This window comes from Asparagus officinalis, chromosome 9, assembly GCF_001876935.1.
Source record: "Asparagus officinalis chromosome 9, Aspof.V1, whole genome shotgun sequence".
NCBI classification, from domain to species: domain Eukaryota; kingdom Viridiplantae; phylum Streptophyta; class Magnoliopsida; order Asparagales; family Asparagaceae; genus Asparagus; species Asparagus officinalis.
In genome coordinates this window covers 14,532,199-14,558,920 of record NC_033802.1, presented here as the reverse complement: position 1 = coordinate 14,558,920, position 26,722 = coordinate 14,532,199, and the positions used below count along the sequence as shown (strand labels likewise).

Below are 26,722 nucleotides of genomic sequence, written 5' to 3'. Positions count from 1 at the left end.
TTATAAAAATAGGATGCAAATAATACGGATATGCCACTTAGTATAAAGAGATTAATTGGTAGAAATATGTGTTTTCATGTGAACGTTATAGAGTTTAACACAAGTAAATGCATTGAAGACTACACGGTTATTAAAATCATTAATAATGATGTGGATGAAGAAAAACTCAGGGGATTATTACTGCTAACTGATGGTAAGGTAATGCTTTGATAATCTAACAAATAAAATTAAATTATATTAAACATGTAATGTGTTGATTGTACTAATAATAAATTTATTTTTATCAAAAGATGAGAAATCCTACGATATGTCACAAGTTGATGGATGACAGTCAATTTATTGAAGATACCCTAATTTATCCACATCTGGAAATACAATCGATAAAAAGTTCAAAGATAAGATTATTGAGAAATTTAATAGTAGTTTCTTTATTTCAAAAATAAAATCATGTTTGTGTTATTCTAAGAGAAATATACTATTATCACAGGATGAAAATGTAAATGAAATGAATCAGCACGGTATCATTGATAATCAATATGTTTAATCAAATCTAGACATATCTACCTCCATACCTACCATTAATAGTAAGGAAAAAAAAGATATATCACATATTGCTACACTTGATATGTTTGCATTTAAAACACCACCTACAAGCATTGCCAGAACAAGGATACAATCTGGTTGGATACTTTATACATTAATTTTTTTTATAATTTTATGTAATTTTTAATATTTTACTCTTTAATTTAATTATTACACATATTTTACGTGTTGTAGATATGAACAAAGAACCAGCACTCTCAAGTTTGAGTAACAGGATGAAGACAGAGAAAAAATGATTAAAATTTGGAGGAGCTTTCTTTAAAATGTAACATATTATATATTGAGAATAGTTGATTATTAGAAAACAATTTTTTGGGATTGCATCCATTGTTTAATGGCTTTGAACAATATCCTTATTATATATGTAATTTTTCGACTTACATTAAGATACTTTTCTAATATCCGGTTTATTCATTAAGTAAGTCAATTTTAGGTTAAATGATTTTAATTTTAATTATAACATAATACATTAGTTCTATTATCGTGATTTCCATGCATTGACAATTTTTGTTTGCCTCAAATGTGGGGTTACCATGCTTCGGAATATGAGATGAGTCATTGGAATTTCTTAATTGTTTGCGGATACGACTGATTGAAATATGATGAAATCGAGGTGAACTTTGATAGGATTGTGCTTAGCACGAGCTAAAAGACTATGTATAGATAGATAGTGGACATCCTATGTGGCTTAATTTTATTTCTTAAAATAAAAAAAAATTATTAGAATAATTGGACACTTTTCAATTACCATCTAATTGTAAAGAATCTGCATTAGATTAGTTTGACACTAAAGTAGCATTTGGAAGATCTTGTGCGGATATTAGATGTTGGGTCTTGGGCTTCGGTGTAGTTGGGCCTTCGACATTTAAACACATGACGTAACATGGTATAAAATGAAGTATCATATCTCGTTCTTTTTATGGTTGATTTCAGAAAACCCCTGAACTTTAGGGAGGGAGTGTTTCACCAAATGGATAATTTTCTTAATTCCCCTAAGCACCTTTAGTTTTAAGATTTATTATGCATAACTTTCCTAATTTTTTTACCCTACTAAAATCCACATGAAATTTTTTTATTTAATCCCTCAAGCCAAAACCATCAATTCTAATATGTCACGCAACAAATCTATGAAAAAAAGAAAGAAAAGAGCACCTTATTAGTCCTACAAAAATTTACCCATTCTATCCTTTTTCAAATAAATGGATAAAAAGAATATCATGTTTTCTATCATGTTCTTGTCGTGTGGGATGTTAGAGTTGATGGTGCTAATTCAATAAAGAAGTTTAGAGGGTACGTGCAATAATCTCTAAGGTTTAAAAGTGTAAATAGAACTAAAAATACTTTAAGGGGCTTTATTGTAAATGCTATAATATTTTGTTTTTTGCTACAGTGATATCACTACAATAATAATGCAATAATTCACTGTAGCATTTATTCTAGCACGAATAGTGAATCTTCTATCCCTCTATAATAATGAGAGGATCTAAGATTCATTATTTATGCTACAGTAAATTACTATAGCATTGTTACTGTAGCGCAGACATGAACTAAATTATTGTAGAACTATTACTATAGCACATGCGGGAATTGTAGCGTTTAAAAACATTAATGTAGCACTATTAATATAGCCCAAGCGGGATACTGTAGTATTTAAAAAAATATTATTATAGCAATTATAAAAATTATATTTAAATATAAAATTATTGTAACAAAAAATAAAAAAAAATGGAAACCGTGCTTTGCCTGGGATGCACCTAGTTAGTGTAATTCTAAAATAAAAAACCCTTTCCCAATTGTATTTGTATTCACACGGCGGCATGCCTTTTTTAATCCTCAACAAATTAAGACGCGTGAATTGCACGTGCCATTAGCCCCAAATACCCAACCGCGTCAAGTCTACGCTATAAGATCGCATCCGATCGCGGTGGCCGTCGATTCCTCCTCCATTGCCATAAAAACTCTCCTATTCCTGCAAGAGAGAGAAAAAAATCTAGTTCTTTGTCTGGCGGCGATCCAAAACCCCCTCCAATTCTTCAGGTCAGAATCAAATCCATCAAATTTCTTCTGTATTGCGATTTCTAGGGTTAGGGTTTTCGTAGGTACGGTCAAATTCCTCTTTCTTGCATCTATTCTCGATCAAGAAATCTCTAGGGTTTCGATTTTACCCCTTTTCGTTCTTCGATCTGATGGCGGCGGGTCGGTACCGGGGTTATAGAGATCACGAGTACAGGGCCCGGGATTTTGACCTAGAGATTTCTGGAAGGAAGGATCGGTATCATGATCGTAACGGCGATCGATACAGAAATCATGGAAAAATTCACCATGATAGGGCAAAAGATTGGCACAGGGACGCAAAAGAGAGGGAACTGATTAATGGATCGCATGGTGTTAAGAGATCAGTTGAGCGCGAGCCTGGTGAATTGTCGAGCGGATCTGATGATGAGGGCGTTGACAGTGGTCAAAATGGGATCTTGGTTAATGGGAAGCGGAAAATTTCTCCGATTGTTTGGGATAACGACAACGATGGCAAGACGAAAGGCAAGATGGAATCAAGAAATGAGCCCCCGAATTCGGTTGAGTTTCACGGACCGTCAGATTCCCCTCAGGTTTGTGAGAAGATGGAGGAGGACGAAGAACTTCCGCCGGCGAGAAACATTTCGTTCTCACGATGGGTTAATGGAAATGATGAGGAGACGGAGGATGTTGATGAGGTATTTGTGCCCAAGAGGAGGAAAACTGCTAGCCCCTTGGATGCCACTCCTGAGCTTGGTGAAGTAATCTCAAGAGAAGGATCTGGAGGGTCTACTTCGATGCGTTCTAGTTCCAGTGGAGATTTCGTGGATGTTAGTGATGGCAAGTATGATATTAATGGAAGTGAAGGTTTGTTGGAAACTGATTCTGAGGCTGAGGATTACAGAGATCAAACCCTGGAGCCAGGCTCCGCACCTCAGAGAAGTTTCAACATGCTTCAGGGATGTAGGAATGTTGATGAATTCGAGAGGTTGAACCGGATCGATGAAGGAACTTACGGGGTTGTTTTCCGGGCAAGGGATAAGAAGACTGGGGAAGTGATGGCTCTGAAGAAGGTGAAATTGGAGAAAGAGAGAGAGGGATTCCCACTAACTGCTTTGAGGGAGATAAACATTTTGCTTTCTTTTCATCACCCATCAATTGTGGATGTGAAGGAAGTTGTTATGGGTGATCTTAATAGTGTCTTCATGGTTATGGAGTACATGGAACATGACCTTAAAGGTTTGATGGAGAGTATGAAGCAGCCATTTAGCCAAAGTGAGGTCAAGTGCCTGATGTTACAGCTGCTTTCGGGTGTCAATTATCTTCACGACAACTGGGTACTTCACAGGTATTAGGTCCTTTTTGAATTCTATGTTTGTATCTTGACTTTATACCTTCCGTTAGTGAAGGTTTTTAATTATGTTTCTAAGTATGTTTAGTCCTTTCTTCTACATAGGGATCTGAAGACATCAAATATTCTCATGAATAACCGTGGTGAGTTGAAAATATGTGATTTTGGGCTAGCTCGGCAGTATGGAAGCCCATTAAAGCCTTATACTCAACTAGTGGTAACTCTGTGGTACAGGTAAGTTCCACATTGGTTTTTATTTTGTTCAATTATATTAGATCAAGATATATGTTATCTATTTTGTTAGATGGTGTCCTGTTCAACTCACTCTTCTCTGTAAGTGCAGGGCACCTGAACTTTTACTAGGAGAGAAGGAATATTCTACTGCTATTGACATGTGGTCCTTGGGGTGTATAATGGCTGAACTTTTAGCAAAGGAACCATTGTTCCCTGGAAAAACTGAGGTTGATCAACTAGACAAGGTATATGCATCAATGCACTTACATTATGAACTGCCTTTTGGTTTTGATTTTGTTTTTCATGATGTGTGTATCGTTCTTTCTTGCAGATTTTCAGAACTCTTGGTACGCCAACTGAGAAGATATGGCCTGGTTTTGCTAAATTGCCTGGAGTTAAAGCTAACTTTGTCAAGCAACCGTAAGTTAACAGTTTTTTGCTTTTCAAATTAGAGTAAGCCCTGTCACACTTCTAGAAGGCTTAGGTTTGCTTTTACTTCTATTTAGATGATATTTTTCATTCTGCGGTTAATTTCTTAGCCTCATCCTTTTTCAGTTACAACAAGCTACGAGAGAAGTTTCCTCCAACATCATTTACTGGACGCCCAACTCTGTCAGAAGCTGGATTTGATTTATTGAATAGACTCCTCACCTACAACCCTGAGAAGGTGATATTTGAGTAACAATATTATTGTAGTTTTTTTTTCTGATATGACTGTTTATATGTGCTCTAATGTTACTTGTTTATTTTGTTACAGAGGATAACAGCAGAAGATGCTCTTAATCATGCTTGGTTTCGGGAGGTTCCTCTGCCTAAATCAAAAGATTTTATGCCAACATTTCCTGCCCAGCATGCACAAGACAGGTACTTGGAAGTTTTTTAAACTGCCTTTAACCACAAACAAGTTAGCTGATTTTTTTTCATCCTTTGCTTTTATAATTACTAACCAAAGTTTGCATGTGGCGTAGGCGTCTAAGAAGAACTATGAAGAGTCCGGATCCACTGGAAGAGCTACGAAGGAAGGAAGGGGGAGTTGGGAATGGCGGGTTATTTGGTTGAGGGAAAAAAACATAGCCCCTCTGCACACAATCATTTGCAGGTGGAGAAGCTGATGGCTAAGTTCTTTGAGGTGAGAGACATGCTTTGAAGATGATTCTGCATCTGTATCTTACTGCAAAACGAAGAATGATGATGTTCTTTAGCAGGCACCCTTATACTGATTTCGATGGAGATACATACTCTTCATTTCTTCCATTGAACACATTTTATTGCAGGATAGTTTGTTCTGCCACAGTGGTGATTCAAAAATTTATTCATCCAAATGCAAGCCTGCATTATAAGGTCTGGCATGTTGGCTTTAATTTTCATACAATGAGCTCATATGTAAATTGTAATATGTTTCCTCTTGTGATCTTTGTAACAATGCTCCAAAGTCAGGATTTATCCCAGAAAATTAATGGTTATATTGTTTCTATTTTTAGTGTTTCTTTTAATTTTCACGTTGTGTTTGCAAGAAACGATGATGTGAAGAGGACGGACATCATTTGCTTTTCCATTATGATGAAGAAATTGAAGGATACCTTTTTTTCTTGTGGAAAGGTAATTTGCTCCTAGATGTTCTTGATTGTTAACAATGGCTAGCCACTGCATGCTGATGAGTTGAATTTTCGGCGTTGCATATCTATATAGTTGTGTTAGGTTGTAAAATTTAAAATTTCTGGTAAGGACGAATGCCATCCATCATAACATTATTTTTGTATTTTGAAGGATATCTTTGTGTAGTGGGTAACCTGTCTTCACTGGTATCTTCCTGCTCATTTTCACAATTTATGATTTCAGGAGTACTTTCTTCAGTCAATCTAATTGTTTAGATTGTTAATTACCTTATAAATCATACAACTAGCCACATTGGTCACTCCTTGGAAACAACGATTGATCATGCAACTAACCTTGTCATCCAATTGAGAGAACAAGCAACATAAGATATTCGAAAATGCTGTAATTGTAGAAGATAGCAAAACAGATCTACAAATATTTTTTTGGTGCTTATCGTCCTCCGTACTACAGTCAAGCTGATAGTAAGAAATGATTGTAGACTTTTCCAGAAATTTCTCTTGTGATGTTTATAGCCATTTAATTTTGAACTTTTAAGTAGTTGAAAAGGATACTTTGCTTTATACTGACTAGAAATATTGAGCATTCAGTTTTATGGTTGTGTCAGGTTATATTCTTTATAATAGACAAGGATTTGTATCAACTCGGTTTTGAGAAATTGTTCAATGTCCAGTTTAGCTTGTTGTTGCTTCATTCAATATGGAGACAGTAAACTGTGTCTATCTCTCAGCATTATCTGTGACTGAGACTGGAATTGCAAGCATCTTATCTAATCTTTGATATCTTGTTCTCTGTATCCTATTCCTGATTAGTGCTTCAGATAATTCCCTTGCCTCTTTCAGTTATACTCAAAAACAATTTTGATGCTAGAACTTTTATAACTTTGTTGAAATGGCAATGCAGTATCAAACAGCAGTTCAGAGGGGCAGGTTGGATGAAAAGAGAGCAGTTTATCAGATATGCAATATGTTCAGATGTAAGTTCTGAAAGTAGGTATCCTTAAGTAAATATACTGCAAAGCTTTAGATATATTTTATTTTTCTTTTTAATCTTTCCATGATGCTTGGAGAATGCAAATCTTTGTGGGCTTACCTTGTATCCTGTGTCTTTTGCACCAAACAGCAAGAGTGGTCATGACTTAGCATACAGGATTTTGTGCTAGTGGTATTGGTGCTTCTATTCCTCTTTTACATAATGGAAATAATTCATCTTCTTTTTTTTTTCCCAAAAAGAACTTTCTGTTGCATTTCATGTATGATTGCTAGTTTGCTACTGTCTTTTAACTAGTTTAGGTACTGTTTCAAGGTAGAGTAATTATATCAATATTTCAATATGCCTGGATTAGTTGCGTAATGTAGCACACTAGGGATAACGCTTAGTATGCCCTTTATACTTCCATGCGCATATGTTTATGCATATAAGCATGGATTTTCGTTTTATCGTAACATATACATCTCATGCACTACTTCCACACCCTTATCCCTACAATATAAATATGAATATGCATGAATACATGTATACACATATCCAGTTGTACATGCCTTCACACATATCAATATGCAGAATAATAATACACTCACATATGTAATTGGTATGTGGTGACAATTTATTTTGCTAGTTGAGCTGAAAAAAAGGACCAGTAACAAGGCCCCTGTTATCACATCAGAGCAGATGGATCTCACCTTAAATTACCGGACACCTCATTTAGGCGCCCTATCCGTGTTGACATTTCCCGTATCCGTGTCCATGTCCAAGACTCCTTGGACACTTCTTGAATATATATATACATACATTTCTTCAGATGTGTACTCAATTATATAATAAATGTTTTAGTTTAAAACGCTTGTGATACACTTCTTGGACATGTATCATACACTTTACCTCATATTTCTGCAACTTGTTAGACTTAGGTCGGGTTTGTTCAACCCATACCCAGTTCATAAAGTGGTTTTCCAATTTATACTCAATAAAAAAACATAAAAACGTTTTAGCAATTTTGATTCTCGTAACATGTGAATGAAACAGTATCAATGTCAAATTATTAATTTAAATATGTATATATAGCTGTGTTCCTGTATTCTACCTTCTACGAATTTGTTGTGTCCCGTATCTGCACCCATACTCGTGCATTATAGAGCTCATCATTTTTACCTCTGAGCAACTTATTTTGCTAAATGAGATTAGAGGCCATATTCTGTACCTCTATATTTTGCTGTATGGAAGGAATGATTTGGCTACTTCTAGAAGAATTTGAAGCAAAATCATTCCCTTGCAAGTTCAATGCTTTAAATCAATATAAAAATCCACTCTGTTAAAGTTATATTAGCATGTAAATTATTGCACACACATAATTATGCACCAAATCCTTATTCAAACTTGTTGAAATGGCTCTTCAAATTGAAAAATCTACTTTCTTAAAGTTGATGTATATCATATATCATGTGTAGTGCTTAAGAATCAAAGTCATGTGGACCTTTATTTTCTTACCGATGTGTTAGGCAATGTTTTAAAAAGCAGGTTAGGTGTCCACTTAAGCCTCTACCTGAGCAAAGGCGGTACACAGGAGTACGGATTTTATCCGAATAACCGAATACAATATCTGCGTACAATAGGGCAATATTTATATGAGGCATTCACGAGAGTGTGGGGGGTCAGTTTGGGAAGTTTAACTATTTTATTTATGGTATTCAAAAGCAGTCTGGGTACCTACTTAAGCCTCTACTTAAGGAAAAGTGGTGCATAGGGAATACATATTTTATGAGAACGATTGTTTTAAATATCCTCGATAATGACATGACCTATATATGTGTTGATATTTCCTTTTATAAGTTTTGTCACGAAACAGTATGGTGATATATCCTATACCGCTTTTGACAATTTTTCGATAATATATTGTGAATTTCCTGATATATCAAGTTTCATTTTAGCCTCAAAAGATCGTTTGAAATATTGCATTATTTATTTGGACTTTTATTTGTTTCAAAAGTGGTTTGGATTTGTGGTTCAATTGAGGTCTAAACACAAACTAATTTCAGCTCATGGAAATAACTTGAAATAAGAATTAGGGCTCAATTGAGACCAATTTCTTTTGCAAAATTTTTTGCGAATGATACCTCTTCTCTGCAGCTTCATTTTTTGGTGCATCAAGTATTCATATTTATGATATATGTGTACACATTGTCCAATATGACACCCGATATTTAGTAAATATCCTTGTTATATCTCTGATATCCACCATCCAATAAGGAATTTTTTCGTCCAATGTGTTCCTGACTTTCGATATTTAAAACATTGATCAGAACACCCACATATAATACCTACATGTAATAATGTGGTCTGAGCCATTCACAAGAGCATATGGGGGTTAGTTTGGAAAGTATAGCTATTTTATTTATGGTTCCCACCAACCCGTTCTTGTAGTGGGGTAGTTTTGACGGGATTTGTTCTCGTGGCCAAGGAAACTCATTGCTTCTCCCATATTAAGCCCCAAGGGCCCCTTGGGTGGGTGTTGGCTGCTTAAGCTGACCGCATTGTGTCAAAAATGGGTATGAGATCCTCTGAAGCATATTAATAATGGGTAAAGAAAAAACTGCTTGGGTCAAAATGGGTTGAGATAATAGCCGATTCCGAATTAGTCAATCCTATGAAAATTCCTTTGCCCTCCTTGTTGCTTGGCCTTTCTTTTCGCTGCAAGAATAATTGCCCTCGAGTTTCGACCACCACTATAGCTGTCTCAACACTGGAACTTACAAAAAAGTTAATCTGTCTTTAATTTGGGTAGCCCATCGCACGAGGCTCCCATCATTTTGGGCTCTGGGGAGGGTCAGATATATGCAACCTTATCCCCGTATGTGAAGAGGCTATTTCCAGGATTTGAACCCATGACCTCCAGGTCCCAAGGCAACAACATTACTGTTGCACGAAGGCTCACCTTCTAATCTGTCTTTAATTTATTATTCATATTCTTATTTTTGTTTATAGATTACAATAAAAATTTACAAATTCATCTCCTTCATGATCGCTTTCTTTCTCTTTCTCTTTCTTTCTTCCTCCTGGTCTTCTCTTTCTCTCCTTCTAGTGCCTCTGAACTATGGTAGAAACACAGCCCCCACCATGAAAAAAGTCTTGATGTTGCTTAGGCACTTGTGTGTGCATTGAGCACTACGTCCCAGATGTGCCAACATTTTCTAAAACATTGGTATCATAGAAAAAAGTCTCTTGATGTTACACGTGATTTTTTTTGAGTTTTGGGTCAATTCTTTGAACATAAACATGGGCTAACAATAAAAGACAGTATATGCCTGCGTTTAAGCATTCTAAAATGTTTAAAGTGAAGTGCGAGTTGACACATTTCTCACAATGAGCTATGTAAATATTCAATTTTGTAATTTATGTGGAGCGTAGAATAATGAAACAATGATAGATGCAGTGATTTTTTTTTCAAGTAAACCAGTGGTGAAGGTGTTAAATAGGTCCTTCTCCATTAGCTTTAACTTCAGGTCCAGTAACTTTGTAAATGTTTTGAATCACTAATATGGATAGGAGGGATGGATATACATACTGTCTTATTAGGTCATATTCGGATTTGAATTTGAAATTGTTCGTATGTGTTAAAATTTTGCTGTCAAATTCAAATCTAAAATACAATTTTTTTCCTTACAAAATTTTGCCTGATCTGTATTGTATTGGAAGATAAATGTGAATTTGCATATGATCGGAAATCCAAGGGCTTCTTAAATTAATGACCAATGTTTTAAAGGCGATCCACCTTAGCGCCTCAGGCCCTCAGGAGAGGCGATCTTGTAACTTAGCGCCTTGTGTATTGCCAGACGATGAAAGTTACTAGGGCGAGCGCTTTTTGGCGCCTCAAGAGCTTGCCTTGGTGCCGCATGATCTCACCTTGTTGCCTCTGGCACTTGCCTAAGGCATGTAATGCAAGGCATGAAGTGTTTGTCTCTATTTCCAAATTTTGAAGGTGCCAAAGGTGTGTAATAAAGTAAAGTTTGTTTTGATTGAAGTTTTGCGTTTCTTTTTTCTTGGTCGATTTTCACTATTTTTTATCGTAATGTACTTTATTAGCTATATCATTTTGGGGACATGCCACAATTTGAACCTTAGTTCAAAGATTGCTACTTATTTGTCTATGTTAGCAGTTACTAGTTAATATTACTATATAATATTTGTTACTTACTACTTCATTTAGATGGTATATAGCTTATTAGATTTATGGCTTTGAAAATTTGGCTGTGATTTATTTGTCTTGTTGCTAGTTATTGATATTTGCATACTGTTTGTAATATTTAAGAATTATTTGAATATTTATCGCCTTGGTTCATTCAAGTGATCTCCTTCTTTGGCGCCTCTCGTCTCATGAAACATAGGACCTCATTGCCTTGACCTCGCCTTTTTCTTTTAAAACACTGTCCATGAGTAGCGAATTGATATTGATGTATAATATGATAATGGCCCTGAAGCATTTTATGAGTTTCTTATAAGTAGTCTTATATATGGACTTGTCCTCTTTGGATTCAAGTTGGCATCCATTTTAGTATATATCCATATCATAACTTTCTGTTTTTGGTGAATATAATATTGATCTTCATGATTGTCAGAGATCTGGATTCAAATACAGGTTTAAGCAGAACACGAATATGAATACCGGAACACAAATATGAATACCAGACACCAGTATTTGCTCTGGATCCAGTCCGTTTAAACCCCTTTTCATCATGACTTCTATGGATGAGCGTAACCTCTTAGTTATTCCTGTCCAGGATTATTACTCACTTATCTTGAAAAGTTGGGTAGACCTTAAACCATCCCTGAATATTTGTACTAGTACAGGTTGAAATACTTTTGAATTATGCATGGATTGCTCAGATCTGAATCCCAAAATTGACTAGCAAAAACCACATGTGGTACGCAGTGTAAGCTTGGGTGCATGCAAATTCTGATCTCTTGGCAAACTCAACCCAGCCACAAGGATATAGCAATTAGCCTGGTTGTCACCAATGTTGATGTCTCGTGATGTGTTTCGAGCCATAGCCTGTGAGCTCTATGTTCTACCCTGGGTCTGGAATTTCACTTGTTTACCTCAATCTTTGGTTCAGGCTGGACATGCCGTAGACTTTAAGCTTTATGTGACACCTAGGGCGCTATCTACCTCAACCTTATCCGAGCACTGGCTGAACGCATTCCGACTTCCAACTCTAGACTTGACTGACCATTGAGGCCTAGCATATAGATTGAAAAACGTGACTCTGACACAGACGTGAGAGTGTCAAAGGCGGCGACTGTCCAACATGCTATATGCTCCTAGTATGTGTTTGTTTCTGACCTTTATGTCTTGGTTATCATTCATATACGTGAAAAGAACCAATAATTTAGTTAAATAATGTATAAAACACTACTACCAATAGGCAGCTTCACACATTATGAAACACTACTAACTTGACATACTACATTATGACATACTGCATCTTATACGCATTTTTAAGGCATTGCAAGGCTTGGATATTCTTGAGACACTTTTTTGCACCTACGTGGTGAAGTACTGACCTGTATGAACCAAACTTGAAATGACCAGCATGACCACACCATGTGCTGGGGGGTGGGGTAGCCTGTGTGCAAGAAAACCTCATACTCCCAGCTTGAATCCCAACTCCACAAAGAAGTTTGATTAATTAAGGATAAATTTCACAAAACCCAAAGAAGTTTGACTCATTTTGAGCTCTGAAGCACGGATTCGCCAAAAGAGCCCACGAATCCGTGTCCGACTCGAATTGGACACGTATTCGTGCACGACACGTGCACGACATGTGTCGGACACGGTCAATCCGTGTCCGACACGGGTCAACGGTCAAAGTTGTCTGGGCATGGTCAACGGCGGGTTGGACACGGTGCGGATTCGCCTGAGGAAGAAATGGGTTATGCGCACTGAGGCGCTCCTGAGGAAGAAATGGGTTATTGGGTAGGAAGAAATGGGTTATTGGGTACATACCCGATTTCCACTTAAACCCGAAAGCAAAAACAAGTTGGGCTAGGGTTTTGTCGGTCCTCCAACTCTTTCTCTTGAATGAAAAAAGCAGCGGCGGTCTCCACTCAGCAGCAGCAAGCGACGGGCGGCGACGAAGGGCGGCGATGACGGGCGAGCGGCGACGGCAAGCGTCCTGCGGGTTCTTCTTCTCTTTTTTTCCAGTTTTCTTTTGTTTTTCGATTTCTTTTTATTTCCTTTTTGTTTTCCAGTTTTTTTTCCAGTTTTCCAGTTTCATTTTGTTTTGCAGTTTTCTTTTGTTTTCCGATTTCTCTTTTTTTTCCAGTTTCAGCGCCGATGATCTTTTTTTTACTGTATGTATTTTAACAGTAAAAATGTTGTTACTGTTGCTATTGTGGTCTCTCAGGGAAATTTGATTGTTGTTTTATCAATGGTGACTGAATATATGCATATAATTCTAGCTCTGTGGAATTTCTACGTCCATCATTTTTAGATCATTTTTAGAAATTATTATAGTTTATTAAGATCGTTGTAAAGGATAAAAAACATTTTAGATTTTTTTAATGTGTAGGCAGATCATCCTCATTTCAGTAGCATTGTTTAATGAGTATAGATTCAAAGAGTTAAAGGATGTCGCATGTTTCAGTTTGACAGCAAATTGGAAAGCCTCAAAGTTGATCTAAAAGAGCTCAATAATAAATAGTTCAATATTTCAATCATATTAGCTCACATGTTGCCAGAGCAAAGTTGAATCTGTCTGACGTCCAAGTTGAACTTTAACCAAGAATTGATCAAAAAGGAAAAGCTTCTACTAGATAAATTCTTTCTCTTGTAGCTGCTGAGATGTCATTTTATCAACAAAAGGCCAAGATCAACTTCAATAAGGTGTATGTTTTATATGATTTTAATGATAATAGACTTGTAGAGGAGGATACTATTATGAATGAAACCCTCAAATTCTACTAGATAAATTGCTTGCTTCTTATTAATACATTTCGGTCATAATTGTTGAAAGTTTTTAAGCTTATTGATGGAGTGCTAATGCTACTATTTGATTTCATGTGTGAGATTGCGAGTATTGATTCTTGCTATTTGAGCTAGGTGTAGTGCAGCTGCTAGTAGTTGAAACTTAAAACTTGATTCTCCATTTGTAACCTGTAAAGAAGAAAAATAAAATTTAGCAATATAGTTGTTAGTGATGCAATATACTAGTATGAAAGTTTGAATAATTTTATTTGAATTTTATAAATTTTTCTATATATAATAATAATTAAAAAAATCCTTGTCGTATCCCTATATTCTATGTTTTTGGATTTTGCCGTATTTCGTGTCCGTGTCGTATCCGTGTCCCGTATCCGTATCCGTACATCACAGATTTTGAGACATCCCCTTAAAGTTTGGGGATGTCACCTAACCCCTAAAACTTTAGCATTTTCTAAATCTTTTTTTATTGACCCCCATTTTTTTGGGCTTACTTGAAAAGGATTTGGTGGTTAAACTGAGATTTCCAAAATTTTTGGGGATTATCCCAAAATAATTAGTAGGTGTCGGAAGATTCTAATACATTTCTACACACGCGCACACACCTACTCACCCACCTATTCGCGCATGCGCACACATGCACACGCACACGCACACGCATACATGCACGCGTTCACATGGAGGCACACAGAGAGGGAGAGGGAGCGTTTTTAGAATTTCCGTCTACACTGTAGTTTTTTGTTTAGAATTTTTGTTTACGTCGTCGTATTTTCAAAAACATGTTTGTCGTATTTTCAAAAACATGTTTGACTTCAAGAAATAAGCATGGAAAAATGAGCTAGAAACTGCCTGAATACACTGTTCTAACAAGGGAATTAAAGGTTGGTAAATAAGAAACAAAGTTTTTTCATTGACTGGAAAAAGAGTTTTGAAGAAAGGTTCTTGTATAACCTATGCCACACATGAGTTAAGAATTTCCACTTATGAATTAAGAGTAGAGGAACCAAAGTGTAGGGAAGTATCAGAAAGTACAATACGGTTGTTTAATTCATACCTTAATTCTAGTATTTCATTTAAGTATTTTTTTTCTATGCTATGATTTTGTGGAGCTTTTTTTTAACCTTAGACTGGACCTCCTTTCCATTTTTGTTCTCTAAAATGGATCTTTAGATCCAGTGGATTTTTGCTAAGGTTTCATACACTTTTTCTTTCTCTTTCCTTCCTATCCTAAAGAACGAAAAAAGGGAGGACGAAGCTTTAGTCACGTCACGTAGAATTTTATCTCAAAGTTTCTTTATCTTTATATTTTTTTCATATTAATAACTAGTAACTAGAATTAACTTCGCATGGGCATTTTGCACGTAGCTATTGAAATAGCTGTTTTGGCTACAGTTTCTGATACCCTGCCCATTGCATAAAGTATTCGGCCTGGTTTAATAACTAATACTCGATATTCAAGGGATGCCTTCCCCAAAGCCATATGTGTTTCCATAGGCCTTAACGTAACAAGTTCATCGTGTAATATACGTATCCATATTTTTTCACCACGCCGCACATATCATGTCATTGCTCTTCACACTGCTTCTATTCGTCTACCTGTGATCTAAGTGGGTTCTCGTGCCTGAGGCTCAACATATATGCTCAACATATATGCATGTCCGTTTTCAAAGCGCGAAGAGTAATTGATCAGATTTGTGGTCATTCTTATGAGAAACACTTACGATACTGGGACTCATACCTTATCGAGCATCTTATCCCATTTTAAAATTGGTTGTATTCTGCAGCAGCAAATGCGAGTCATAACATGGGTTTGAGTGAAGCTGATTCATTCATTAGTAAAGCTGAAGTCAATGGAGGTCCTTTTGTGAAAAAGTTGGATCTAGGACTAGTTACACTATTCAAAGTAGAAATTGAAATGTTAGGCTATTTCATTTGACATATTAATATGTAGAATTTGTAGCTCATGAAAATTAAAAATGTCTGTCTGACTGCACCAAAAAGCATGTTTGTAATTTCCATGTAACAGACCTGCATGTAAGGGTGTGTGTGTGTTGGATGGCAGATAGATGCCCATTGGATGGTACATGGAGATAAGTTAATTTTGGTGATTGATGCTAGCGGCATAATGTGATATACAGTAAATTAAGTGACCTAATTTGGCAAGAATCTGGAGACACAAGAAAAATGGGTGATGGTGTCAAAGTGTCAATGAAATAGAAAATATGTATCAGAATTCAGAAAAGAGAACATCTACAAAGCAATTCATCACAAAATATTTGAATGATGTTGGACTCACATGTGTGATAACATAACAATGGATTCCCTTGAGATCTATAAGAATCTGTTATGAGTTGCGTGGAGATGGATTTGTTTTTCTTGGTCTTTTGTTTGACTGACAAAAGCAATTCATCTACAAAGCAATTCCTTGCTCAAAACATTTGAAATATGTTGGACCAAATGTGATAAAATAACAATGGATTCCCTTGAGATCTATCAGAATCTGTTATTAGGTGCATGTAGATGGGTTTATTTTTCTTGGTCTTCTGTTTGACTGACAAAGGAAGGATTTCCATCTCGTGTATGTCAAGGTGGTCACTGCAGTTCTATTTTCCATTTCTACTTTTATGACCTGCTTTTACAGAATTTCTGAAGTTTGATGAGATGCATTCACACCATAAGGTATGGGCTGCAATCTTTGGATGTGCATTGACAACATTTTTGAAGCCATGCCATATAGTAAATATGTCTGCTGACTGGAATTAATTGATTTAAGATTTATTCTTGAAGAAGTTTTAGAACTTTGTACTGATAGGAAATATGATATCATTGATATGACTGCTGACTGGAATTAATTGATTCAAGGTTTATTCTTGAAGAAGTTTTATAACTTTGTACTGATAGGAAATAGGAAGAACTGTGTGAAAAGCGAGATAAAACACCACATATAAACTCGGCTTTAATAAATGATTTCCATGATACAAGTTTCTCATTTCATACGTTTATTTGTTAATTGCTCATTGTATTTGGATTCCCAGGATGATGTACAGTGCTCATGTTATGTTTATTTGATTTATTCGTCATAGTTCTCAAGTGTGGTGAGGGTCTCATGCTCGAGCTGTTACAATTACACCTGCAAGATGCTTGTAGGATCCACTTCCACTGTCTTTCCTGTTTTCCTGGAATAATAAGAGGCATACCAAAGAGGATAATGCACATGTCATAATTTAGTCAGAACATCTGGTTTCTGTGACATTCTCAGCTTGTCTACGATGGAAAACTGAACAGTTAGTGCTTCCAGGAAAGATGACGTTATCATTTAGCTCTTGATGTTCCAACAGGAAGTAGTGTTGGATAGTTCATGAATGAATCGGGTTTCTTGAAAGCAATCTGATGATGTGTGGCTAGTGCAGGCCTTGGTTTCTAAGGGCAAAGCAGTAAAGTTAACTCAGTAGCATGTGATATGTATCATGTGGCTTCAAGCAGCAAAGGTTTCTGCGGTTTCAGGTATGATCTTCCAGATATTATTTTGTTTATTCTCTAACATTGCTTCTCTTTTGTCTTCCTGCGTGGTGGCAATGAGGCTTATAACCAGCAGATTTTCACTGTAAGTACAATTTTCTATATATACCTTCATTTTTATAACTAGCATCACCGATGATGTGAACTTCTTCCAAATGTTGGTATAGTTGGTATTGCAACTACGCTCGTTCTGTCAGGAATTTCTGAACTCCCATTTGAGGTACAATTATGAAGCGGCCCATGAGGTTTAGATTTTATACAACAGCATGTAATTTTAAATGTTCTGTGGTATATCCTTGTGGTTCATCAATGAGCAGTTCTGGTGAAGCATTGTTGCATCACAGGTAGCAGTTCATGTTGATGCTTTAGAGCTACACAAATCTCAATAATCCATGTTGAGGTAATGTAGATTGTGTAATTCCTCAGTGAGTGGTTCTGACATTTCACAAGCTGTGTTAAATAATTTTCTGCCCGTTGATTACGTGTTTGTTAGTAATTTTCTTAGTAGTTAATTTGCATAGGGTTCTCCTGCATGGTGGGAATGCAGCTAGAATTTAGCTTTGTTATGTTAAACGCATGCACTGTTGTGATGGTTAAGAGTTAAACGGAAGGAAATTAACTCCTCGTTTGGTACACAAGAATGGGGTGGAATGTAATGCTCAGCCCCACTTTTCATTCTCGCACACCAAACATACCAATGTTTTAGAAGAGTTGGAATACCCTTTACCAGGGAATACTTATTCCTACTTCATGCTAGAATGAGCATTCCTAGGGAGCTAGGGATCATTCCCATTTAAGCGGGAATCAAATTAGATAAGAAAATTTCAATTTATACCCATATTGACAAAGAAATCTTAAAAATCCTGACAGTTGCTTGATAAATTTGACAAATATGTCCTCTCCAAATTTATTATTGAAAATCTACAATTACTATATTTTAGAAGTTTATGTTATGAGGGATAATTACTTGAAATATTTGTTCGTGTATCTATCATAATCAAAGTCTCTTTTATTAAGGATTTTCAGTTGCCATTATTTAATTTTTTACTTTTAAAGATAATTATTACTTGAAAAAGTTTTCTTGAGGTTTGATGTTCGTCCAAATCATTTCTTTAGTATTTTGTACATTTTCACGAGTCTATGCACATTATACGTATGTGTACTTGTATGATTTTTTGGCGTCTTATTAGATCTTCGTGCATACGATCTTCATATAATGTTGATTGTGTCACTTTTATCACTTATTTAAGTTTAAGTGCTTCACGTGTTTGATTTTGTATGGGTCCCCATGCAACCTGAAATACGATTACAATGCATCAGACCGAGGTTTTCATCAAATCCTATAAAATTGGAAGAAGGTGTTATGTATCTAGAATAATTTTGATCATTGTTGATAATTTGTCGAATGAGATATCATCGTTTGCATCGATTGCCATATTAACCTGTCAAATTTTCAAAATTGATTAAACTTGATGTAGATGTAATGTTAAGAGCTCCTATATCAATTTGACATGAGCTCTCTTTTTTTATTGATTCTTAAAGGCACTTTGCTCATTCACGTGATCATTTGATGAAAAAATTAGAAAGAATTTGGACTTTGGAATAAAATATTATCATACTGAAATTATGTTACAAGTGTCATACTGAAACAAGTTCTGCACCTGTATCTTTAAAATTATATTTTTTAATAATGCTTTTTATATTTTTAAATTGTATGTTGCTGTAAGGGCATCATTAGAAAATAATAATCCATTCTTACTCGTGGACAAAGAATACCAAACGCCGGAATAGAAATAAGATTGTCATTCCCGCTTTTCTAATCGCACGCAAATGTGAGAATGAGAATGATCATTCTATTCCTACATTCTTACTTGGGGATAGAGAATACCAAACTTGGGAATGAAAATAATATTGTCATTCTCGCTTCTCTAATTGCATCCAAACGTGAGAATGAGAAGATCGTTACATTCCCACATTCCATTGCTAACTTCATTGCTTTTTGACTTGACTTTATTCCTCGGTACTGAATGAGGTCTAAAAAGAAAAGAACACCTATATCAGGGATTGTATTGCTAATAAAATAAAAATAAGAAAATAAACCATGTCTTCTTTCTTTCCTGGACAATCTAATCGCTCCCTCTCACTTTATGTTTTCTCCTCTCTCCCTTCTCCTTTCTTCATTTGAAGCAGTTTTTCTGTTTTCTGATGTATTTGATTTTTTTTTCCTTAATTTTGTGTATGTGATGGAATTGATTTATGTGTTTGCGTTAATTTCATCTCACCCCAGATTTATGAATTTATTTATTTATTATTATTATTTTTTACTTTTTGTAATTTGTTTTAAGCATTGACAATTTTTGGTAGATAATAATTTTTTATTCTTTTATTTTGTTTTCTCCTTTTATGTTCTGTTCATTGGTGGTAGCAGCGGATCTAGATAATTTTTCCTTTTTCATCTAAAAATAGAACAAAATATTATAAACCTATTGGAAACGATTTCAATGACCGAAACGCTTATCAATTTCATCGCATCATATTTTGCTTGTAATGAGATAGATAAACAAAAATAAGCACTCCTACTCAAAATTTATCTGCATTAATGAAATCAAAATATACATACTTGCTAGTAAAAATACACTACAAAATCCAACATTGCAATTAGATTTGAAAAACATTTGAATATATAACATAAACAAATACATATCAAAATTAAATTCATAAAACAAACACTTGGTATGCACTAAGCAATTGTAGAAGATTGTTGACAAAAAATATATGTATATCAAAAGATAATTACTTTTACAATAAAAAAAAGATATTTCAAAGTGCAACTTTACAATTGCTCTCCACGATTTATGATATTTTGAAGGTGATGTATGATTTTCTCGGTGGCAACGCTATTAAACATGGGTCTTTATACATATCACATATGTAACCAAACAATCATTAACCTATTCATCTTCCTTTTTGTTATGCAACCAATTCTTCACAAACTACATTGCTGAAAAAAAGTCGCTCTACCGTTGCATGTTTGTTATGCAAATTATTTAACGAACAAACTAATTTATTGCATATTCTTGGCATATTAAATTTTTTTTTGACTGAAAAAAAGCAGGGTTAGAGGCCCTGCTCATTTAAAGAATAATTATTAAAAACCAAAACATAGCAAAAATACATCACAACTTGATGGAGAATCACAGGGGGAGAAGCAGATAAGGAACGGACCTATGTCGTCACCTACCAAACTAAACCCACATCGATTCTTCGACTAGAAAACACATAAAAACATACTTACATAGCAGAGTTTGAATATAACACACTAGAAGACATGACTACTTAGTTTTTTAGAGAGATAACAAAGACAGATTTGCCTGCAAAAAGGAAGATTTCCCTGTCCAGCAAACTCAGAGGAAGCGTGGATTAGAGGTCATTTGAGAAGTTATCCCCAGAGGCGTCAGCGTTCATGTTGACAAGCTCCTGAAGACCAAGATTAAAAGCAGCCCTGCGAAGTCTCCTAGCCAACCTCTCCTCTTCGGCACCTGCCCAAAATATTGTAAATCTCCCAATATTAGAAGCAATAAGAAGTGGATTAGATTGACTGTCCTGGCAGCAAGATCTTCCAGATGGTTTTAATGTCCGAACAAATATTATGAGATTTGTGGAAGAAAATCAATTCCTCCATGGACTGAGGCCAACAATTTGTAGGGAGGAGGGGGGAGAGAAAAGTCCAAACTGCACGAGCAAAGGAACAATGAATAAAAAGATGATCATGCGATTCAACACCCATTAAGCAGAAAGAACATCTCGGATCACCAGTCCAACCCTTATGGATCAAATTTGCCTTCGTATTCAACTTCTTTTTGGAAATAATCCAGAAGAGGACTTTAACCTTGGTAGGAATAGCTGATTTCCAAATCATATTGTAGAACTGAGATATAACACCCCCTGAGTTGATGAAGGAGTAATAGGATTTAACTGAATAAATCCCCGATGGGAGGAGAGTCCACCGAAGGTCATCTGGAGCAGAGGAGGCTCTAAAATTGATAGATGCTAAGAGAGAGTGAAGATGGTTAAGATCTGACCTTTCAGAGATCGAAATACCTCTTCTAGTTAGAGGATGCCAATGACATACATCGTTGAGCATTCTGCCTTGAGATCTGATACAACAGTTTTGGGAGAGAGCTAACTGGTATGCATTAGGGAATAGGCTGCAGAGGGAGTTGGTCGATGACCATTTGTCATGCCAAAAGTCCTGGATGAATCTGGAAGCCGAACACTTTGGATGATGAACAAAAGGATTAGACCCATATTTAGAATAAACTGAGAAAATCACTTTGCTAATAATGGAATTTCTGTCGAAAATTTTCCATATCCATTTGGAGAGAAGGGCTCTGTTGAAGATGGGGATGTTAATGACCCCAAGACCTCCTTCCACCTTGGATTTGCAAACATTCCCCCAATTAATAAGACATTTGATACTAGAGTGAGAGTGGCAGCCATTCCAAAGAAAATTTCTCCTAATTCTGTCTATGGCCTTAATAATCCATTACGGCAGCTTGAAAAAAGAAATATAGTAGAGGGGGAGGGATGAGAGAACTGAGTTCAGAAGAGTTAACCTTTCGCCAATGGAAAGGGTTTTGTTTTTCCATAACGAGAGTTTCTTCTTGAATGACTCTAGTAGAGGTTGCCACTCTCTCTTAGAAAGAGAGCCTCTTTTGAGGGGGAGGCCCAAATACAAGAAAGGGAGAGATCCGACAGAACAGTTGAGGATCTCTGCTAGCATATTTCCTTTATGAGGGATTTTACCAAGGTAGAAGAGATTGGATTTAAGGGGGTTGACACATAGACCTGATATGTTAGCAAAGATGGAGAGGATGGTTTTAAGGGTAACCATATCAGAGGGGATGGCCCTGGAGAAGATGACGATATCATCCGCAAACTGGATAGTCCTGATAGAATTGAACTTTCCTTTCAAACTGAGATCTGATAAATCCCCCGAAGCTGCGCTACACTTCAGCATTTTACTAAGAACATCAGCCACTAGCAAGAAAAGCAAGGGGGATAGGGGATCTTCTTGTTTGAGACGCCTGAAGCATCGAAAGAAATTTGTAGGGGAACCATTCACTAATACAGCTGATTTCGAAGAGAATAACATGTGGTGAATCTAGAGGCACCACTTGGGGCCAAAACCTCTGGCTTTGAGGAGAGACAGAAGGAAAGACCAATTAACACAATCAAAGGCCTTATAGAAGTCTACCTTGAAGGCACATATCTCTTTTTTCCCCGAGGAGCAAAAGTTGATCATTTCATGTCCTAAAAGAAAAGAATCCAAAGAAGATTTACCAGATTGAAAAGCTGATTGAGAGTTATCGATGAGGAGATGAAGAACTTTCCTTAACCTATTTGCCAAAATTTTAGAAAAGATCTTACAGGAGCTGTTGATAAGGCTAATAGGCCGAAAGTCCTTGGGAGAAATGGCACCATCTTTTTTGGGAATGAGGCAAATGTGAGAGTAATTGATATTATGTAAAGATTGGGGATGAGATGATATGCCTTGAATGAATTCAACAACATCAGCTTGGATGACAGACCAAAATCGTTGGTAAAAAAGAATGGGGAACCCGTCAGGCCCTGGAGATTTGTCAGGGTGAAGATCGAAGACGGCCTCTGTGATTTCTTGCTGGGAGAAGGGAAGATCAAGAGAAGAAAGGTCGAAATTGTCGTGAGGGTAAAGAAGATCCCAGTTAGGGATAAGACTGGATGATGGGGGTTGATCAAAGAGATTTGAGAAGAAGGTGAAAAAGGATTGTTTGATGTCGCTGTCTGATGAGATAATGGAATCATTAACAATGAGGTGGGGAATAAAATTCTTTCTACGATGGTAGGAGGCAACTTTATGGAAAAAAGCAGAATTGTTATCTCCTTCTTTCAGCCATTGGATGCGGGATCTTTGTTTCCATTTGATCTCATCAGCTTTACCTAAAGAGAGAAGCTGATCCTTCAAATCATATCTAAGCTGAGATTCTTGAGGGGATAAACTTCTGGACTCTTCACAGATATTGAGGAAATGAATTTGGGATGAAAGATTGGAATAAATCTGGGATAAAGATCCAAAACAGTTTTTTTCCCACCATTTGATTCTCTTTTTGATAAGTTTTAGTTTGGATTGAAGAGATAAAAGATGGTCACCCTTCTGAGAAAAAAGATTTCCAGTTGGATTCTATGAAGGATGGGAAAGAAGGAAGAGATAGCCATATCTTTTCAGATAGGTGAAGGAGAGGGAGAGGAGTTAGTATCCAGTATAATGGGACAGTGATCAGAGCACGGAGATGGGAAAGCAAACTGAACCATGAGGGGTAATTTGGACTCAAAATCCATCGATATTAGGAATCTGTCCAACCTGGTTAATGATGGGGGGATCTGTGGTTGGACCAAGTGAATCTGTCCAACCTGGCATATTAAAAATTTTGAATTGTATATCTCGATCATAGAAGAAAGTAAGTGAATCTGTGAATGTATGAACTAGTAATTAACAAAACCACATTAACTCTTTAATACACAATTCAAAAGAAAAATTTAAACTCACTTGACAGTGGAGAGAAGTTGAGAGAGGGAAAAATGGGCGATGGCTCTAGGCAGGGTTAGGCTGGCGGCGGGCCAGATCCAAGGTCCAATTGCCGACAGGGTTGGGTGGTGGCCCTGGCGCAGGTGGGAGTTTGGAGTTCGCATTTAAGAGATAGGCCCGGAAACTTAAAATCCAAATAAATAAATCACTAAAACCCAATACCACAATACCCAAAACTAACATCCAGCTTAGACAAAAATTCTGTTCGTCTCTGGAGCAATTTCTTCATAGTCGCTGCACCAAAGCAAGTGGAGTAATGATTATGAAAACAAAAAATACATTATGTCCAAAAAGTTAAACATATGCACAAGCTAAAAATATTTAAATTAATATAAAAATAGATTGTAAAATTGGCACATATAATTTTTTGTTCATGTGAGATATATTAGAAAACAACTTATGACAATCACAAGAGTTGAACTGAAGTAACAACTTAACACTACATTAAGGGCATGTTTGTTTGCACGAAAGTAATTATAAAGTAACCGAAGTAAAAGAAGTAGATGACATTTTTGCTACTTCTGAGTAAAAAAAAACATATTTGTTTCTCTGAAAAATCTAATTCTAATATTTCCTTAAACGCTGATGTGACGCCTACATATCATGCATCCTTACTTTCTACATATTTTTTCACCCCTCAAGGCTCGGAATTAGCCCAGAAATAGGTGAAATGTTTATTAATTAGGAAATAAATAAATTTTCTTATTAATGTTTTCTTTATTAGTTACTTCTAATAACTTTTCATTGCTGTCCAAACGAAAAAAAGAGAATGAAGAACAAGAAATACAATTTTTATTACTTTAAAAAATATGTGAAAAAAAAAAATACTTCCGCTGCTTTTTAATTCATAAATTTAGAAGTTATTTTGATTAATTTTCTAAATCCGATACTTCTGACAAACCAAACAGGCCCTAAGAAACATCAAAACTGTTTGTAATATATAGTTCCATTGTAATATGGTATTGGACTCATCTTTATAAGGTGGGGGTGGGGGGTAGGGGGAGTTAATAAAAAACAAATAAATGCCACCTCTTAAATAATATTTTTCTAATTCAAATCTTTTCTTTTTGAGAGAGAAAAATAAGGGGTATACTTTGTTCATTAAAAAACCAAAAGAAGTACACATTATGTAGTTACAAAAATTAGGGTATGAACTGTATCCGATTGTCAGAAGATAGAAAATAAAGTTTCTAAAACTAGGGATGCATACCTTCTTCTTCCAGAGATCCATGAAAATGAAAAGTGTGCCTTGCCGTCATTCATCGTAAACATAGATATAAAGAAGAACAAAAGCCAGCTATACATATAGTAGATAGAAACTAGATGTTCTATTATCTAACACATAAGAGATAGAAACTAGATGTTTATACAAGACTGATAAAACTTTCATAACTTTCATCTTGCTCCCAAAATTCCACAATCCTCTCAGACACTGCTCCTGGATATAAGTTTTTCCTTTAGAATTGCTAATACATGCTGTGCATTTGATCCACTACCCGCACCTAACCAATCAATTAATCTAGAATTAGAATACTTAATAATAGTAGAGCAGGAGAAACTTGTTTTTATCAAATAGGAACTTATTTCTTGAAAGCCATAAGCTCCAGCAAACTGATGAGAAAATGGTATGTCATAAGCTGCCTTTGATGCTATTCAGTTTCTTTAGGGTTTGAAGCAACTCGTCTAGAGATGTAGGCCAACGGAAGGGGAGATAATAATTCCTGAAGTGTCTCCATACCTGAATTGTTAAAGAGCAAGAGAAGAAAATGTCATCTCTTGTTTCTGAGTACAATCCACACAATGGACATGTTGGATCTCCTATCCAACCTTTGGCAGTGAGGTTATCTTTGGTATGCAGTCTATCTAAAGACAATAACCAAGTGAAGGTCTGAACTTTGCTTGGGAGAATTGAATTCCAAGTAAGCTCAAAGTATGAAGATAATATTTCTCTAGAATTTAAGAAGGTATATAATAACTTGACTGAGTAAACTCTATTTGCTGTAAGAGACCAGTGTGGTTTATCTAGTATATATGAGATACTTCTGGAACCAATTAACTTCAAGAGATCTGTTTTAGAGGATATAGATGGACAAGTTTTTGAAACCGACAATATTTCAAATTTATTGGGTAAAATCGAGCCCCAGCAAAAAATATTAGCAAAATCGATCCTTTTCAAAAGAAAAGGGTCGGTTTTGCAACTGAGGAGGTTTTACCAAGTGCACGGGACTAGTAGTCCCGTGCACTTTGTTTTGGTGAAAACTGTTCTAATATCCACCGCCATATCTTCATTCTGATCAAGCTTATACCCAACATAGTCTTTCTCCTTCTCATTTCCTTGATAATGCACAATTTGACCCCTTTTTCGGTGCTCAAATTCGAAGAATCAATCAATTCAATAGGAACCCATCTTTCTTCTTCACTAAAAACCTACCCTCCTCTCTCATCAAAGCAATAAATTCCAAGCATTCATCACCTACCATTTTCGAACTTTTATCACAATCTTCAACAACAAAGTCCCTTTCTTCACTTTTCGAGTTCAAAGTGGAAGAATCAATCAATTCAACAGGAACCCATCTTTCCTCCTCACCCAAAACTCTCTTCTCCCCTCCCATCAAAGTAATCAGCTCCAAGGATTCATCACCCACCACGTTCAAACTTGCATCACCATCTTCATCAAAAAACTTTATTTCTTCTTCAATTTCTTCAACACCAACTTCCTCCAATTTCCCTTTCTGGGTACGCTCCAAAGCACCAAATTTGACAGAATCTGCAGCATGAGCATCACAAA

At 36.0% G+C, this 26,722-nt stretch overlaps 1 protein-coding gene across 12 annotated transcripts; it reads left to right on the top strand.

Annotated features, from left to right (window-relative positions):
- Positions 2,520–17,801, top strand: LOC109823640 (cyclin-dependent kinase G-2-like). Of its 12 annotated transcripts, none has more exons than XM_020389935.1 (12): positions 2,520–3,964; positions 4,073–4,201; positions 4,311–4,446; positions 4,533–4,621; positions 4,757–4,868; positions 4,959–5,065; positions 5,170–5,330; positions 5,481–5,542; positions 5,732–5,800; positions 6,719–6,791; positions 16,874–17,394; positions 17,477–17,801. In XM_020389935.1, exons 1-7 carry the CDS (start codon positions 2,790–2,792, stop codon positions 5,258–5,260), a joined length of 1,839 nt encoding a protein of 612 aa, XP_020245524.1. In that variant the 5' UTR covers positions 2,520–2,789; the 3' UTR covers positions 5,261–5,330; positions 5,481–5,542; positions 5,732–5,800; positions 6,719–6,791; positions 16,874–17,394; positions 17,477–17,801. The 12 variants fall into 12 exon arrangements, with proteins under 12 accessions (XP_020245524.1, XP_020245523.1, XP_020245522.1 ...); XM_020389934.1 differs by having other exon boundaries at positions 5,716–5,800; XM_020389933.1 differs by having other exon boundaries at positions 5,476–5,542.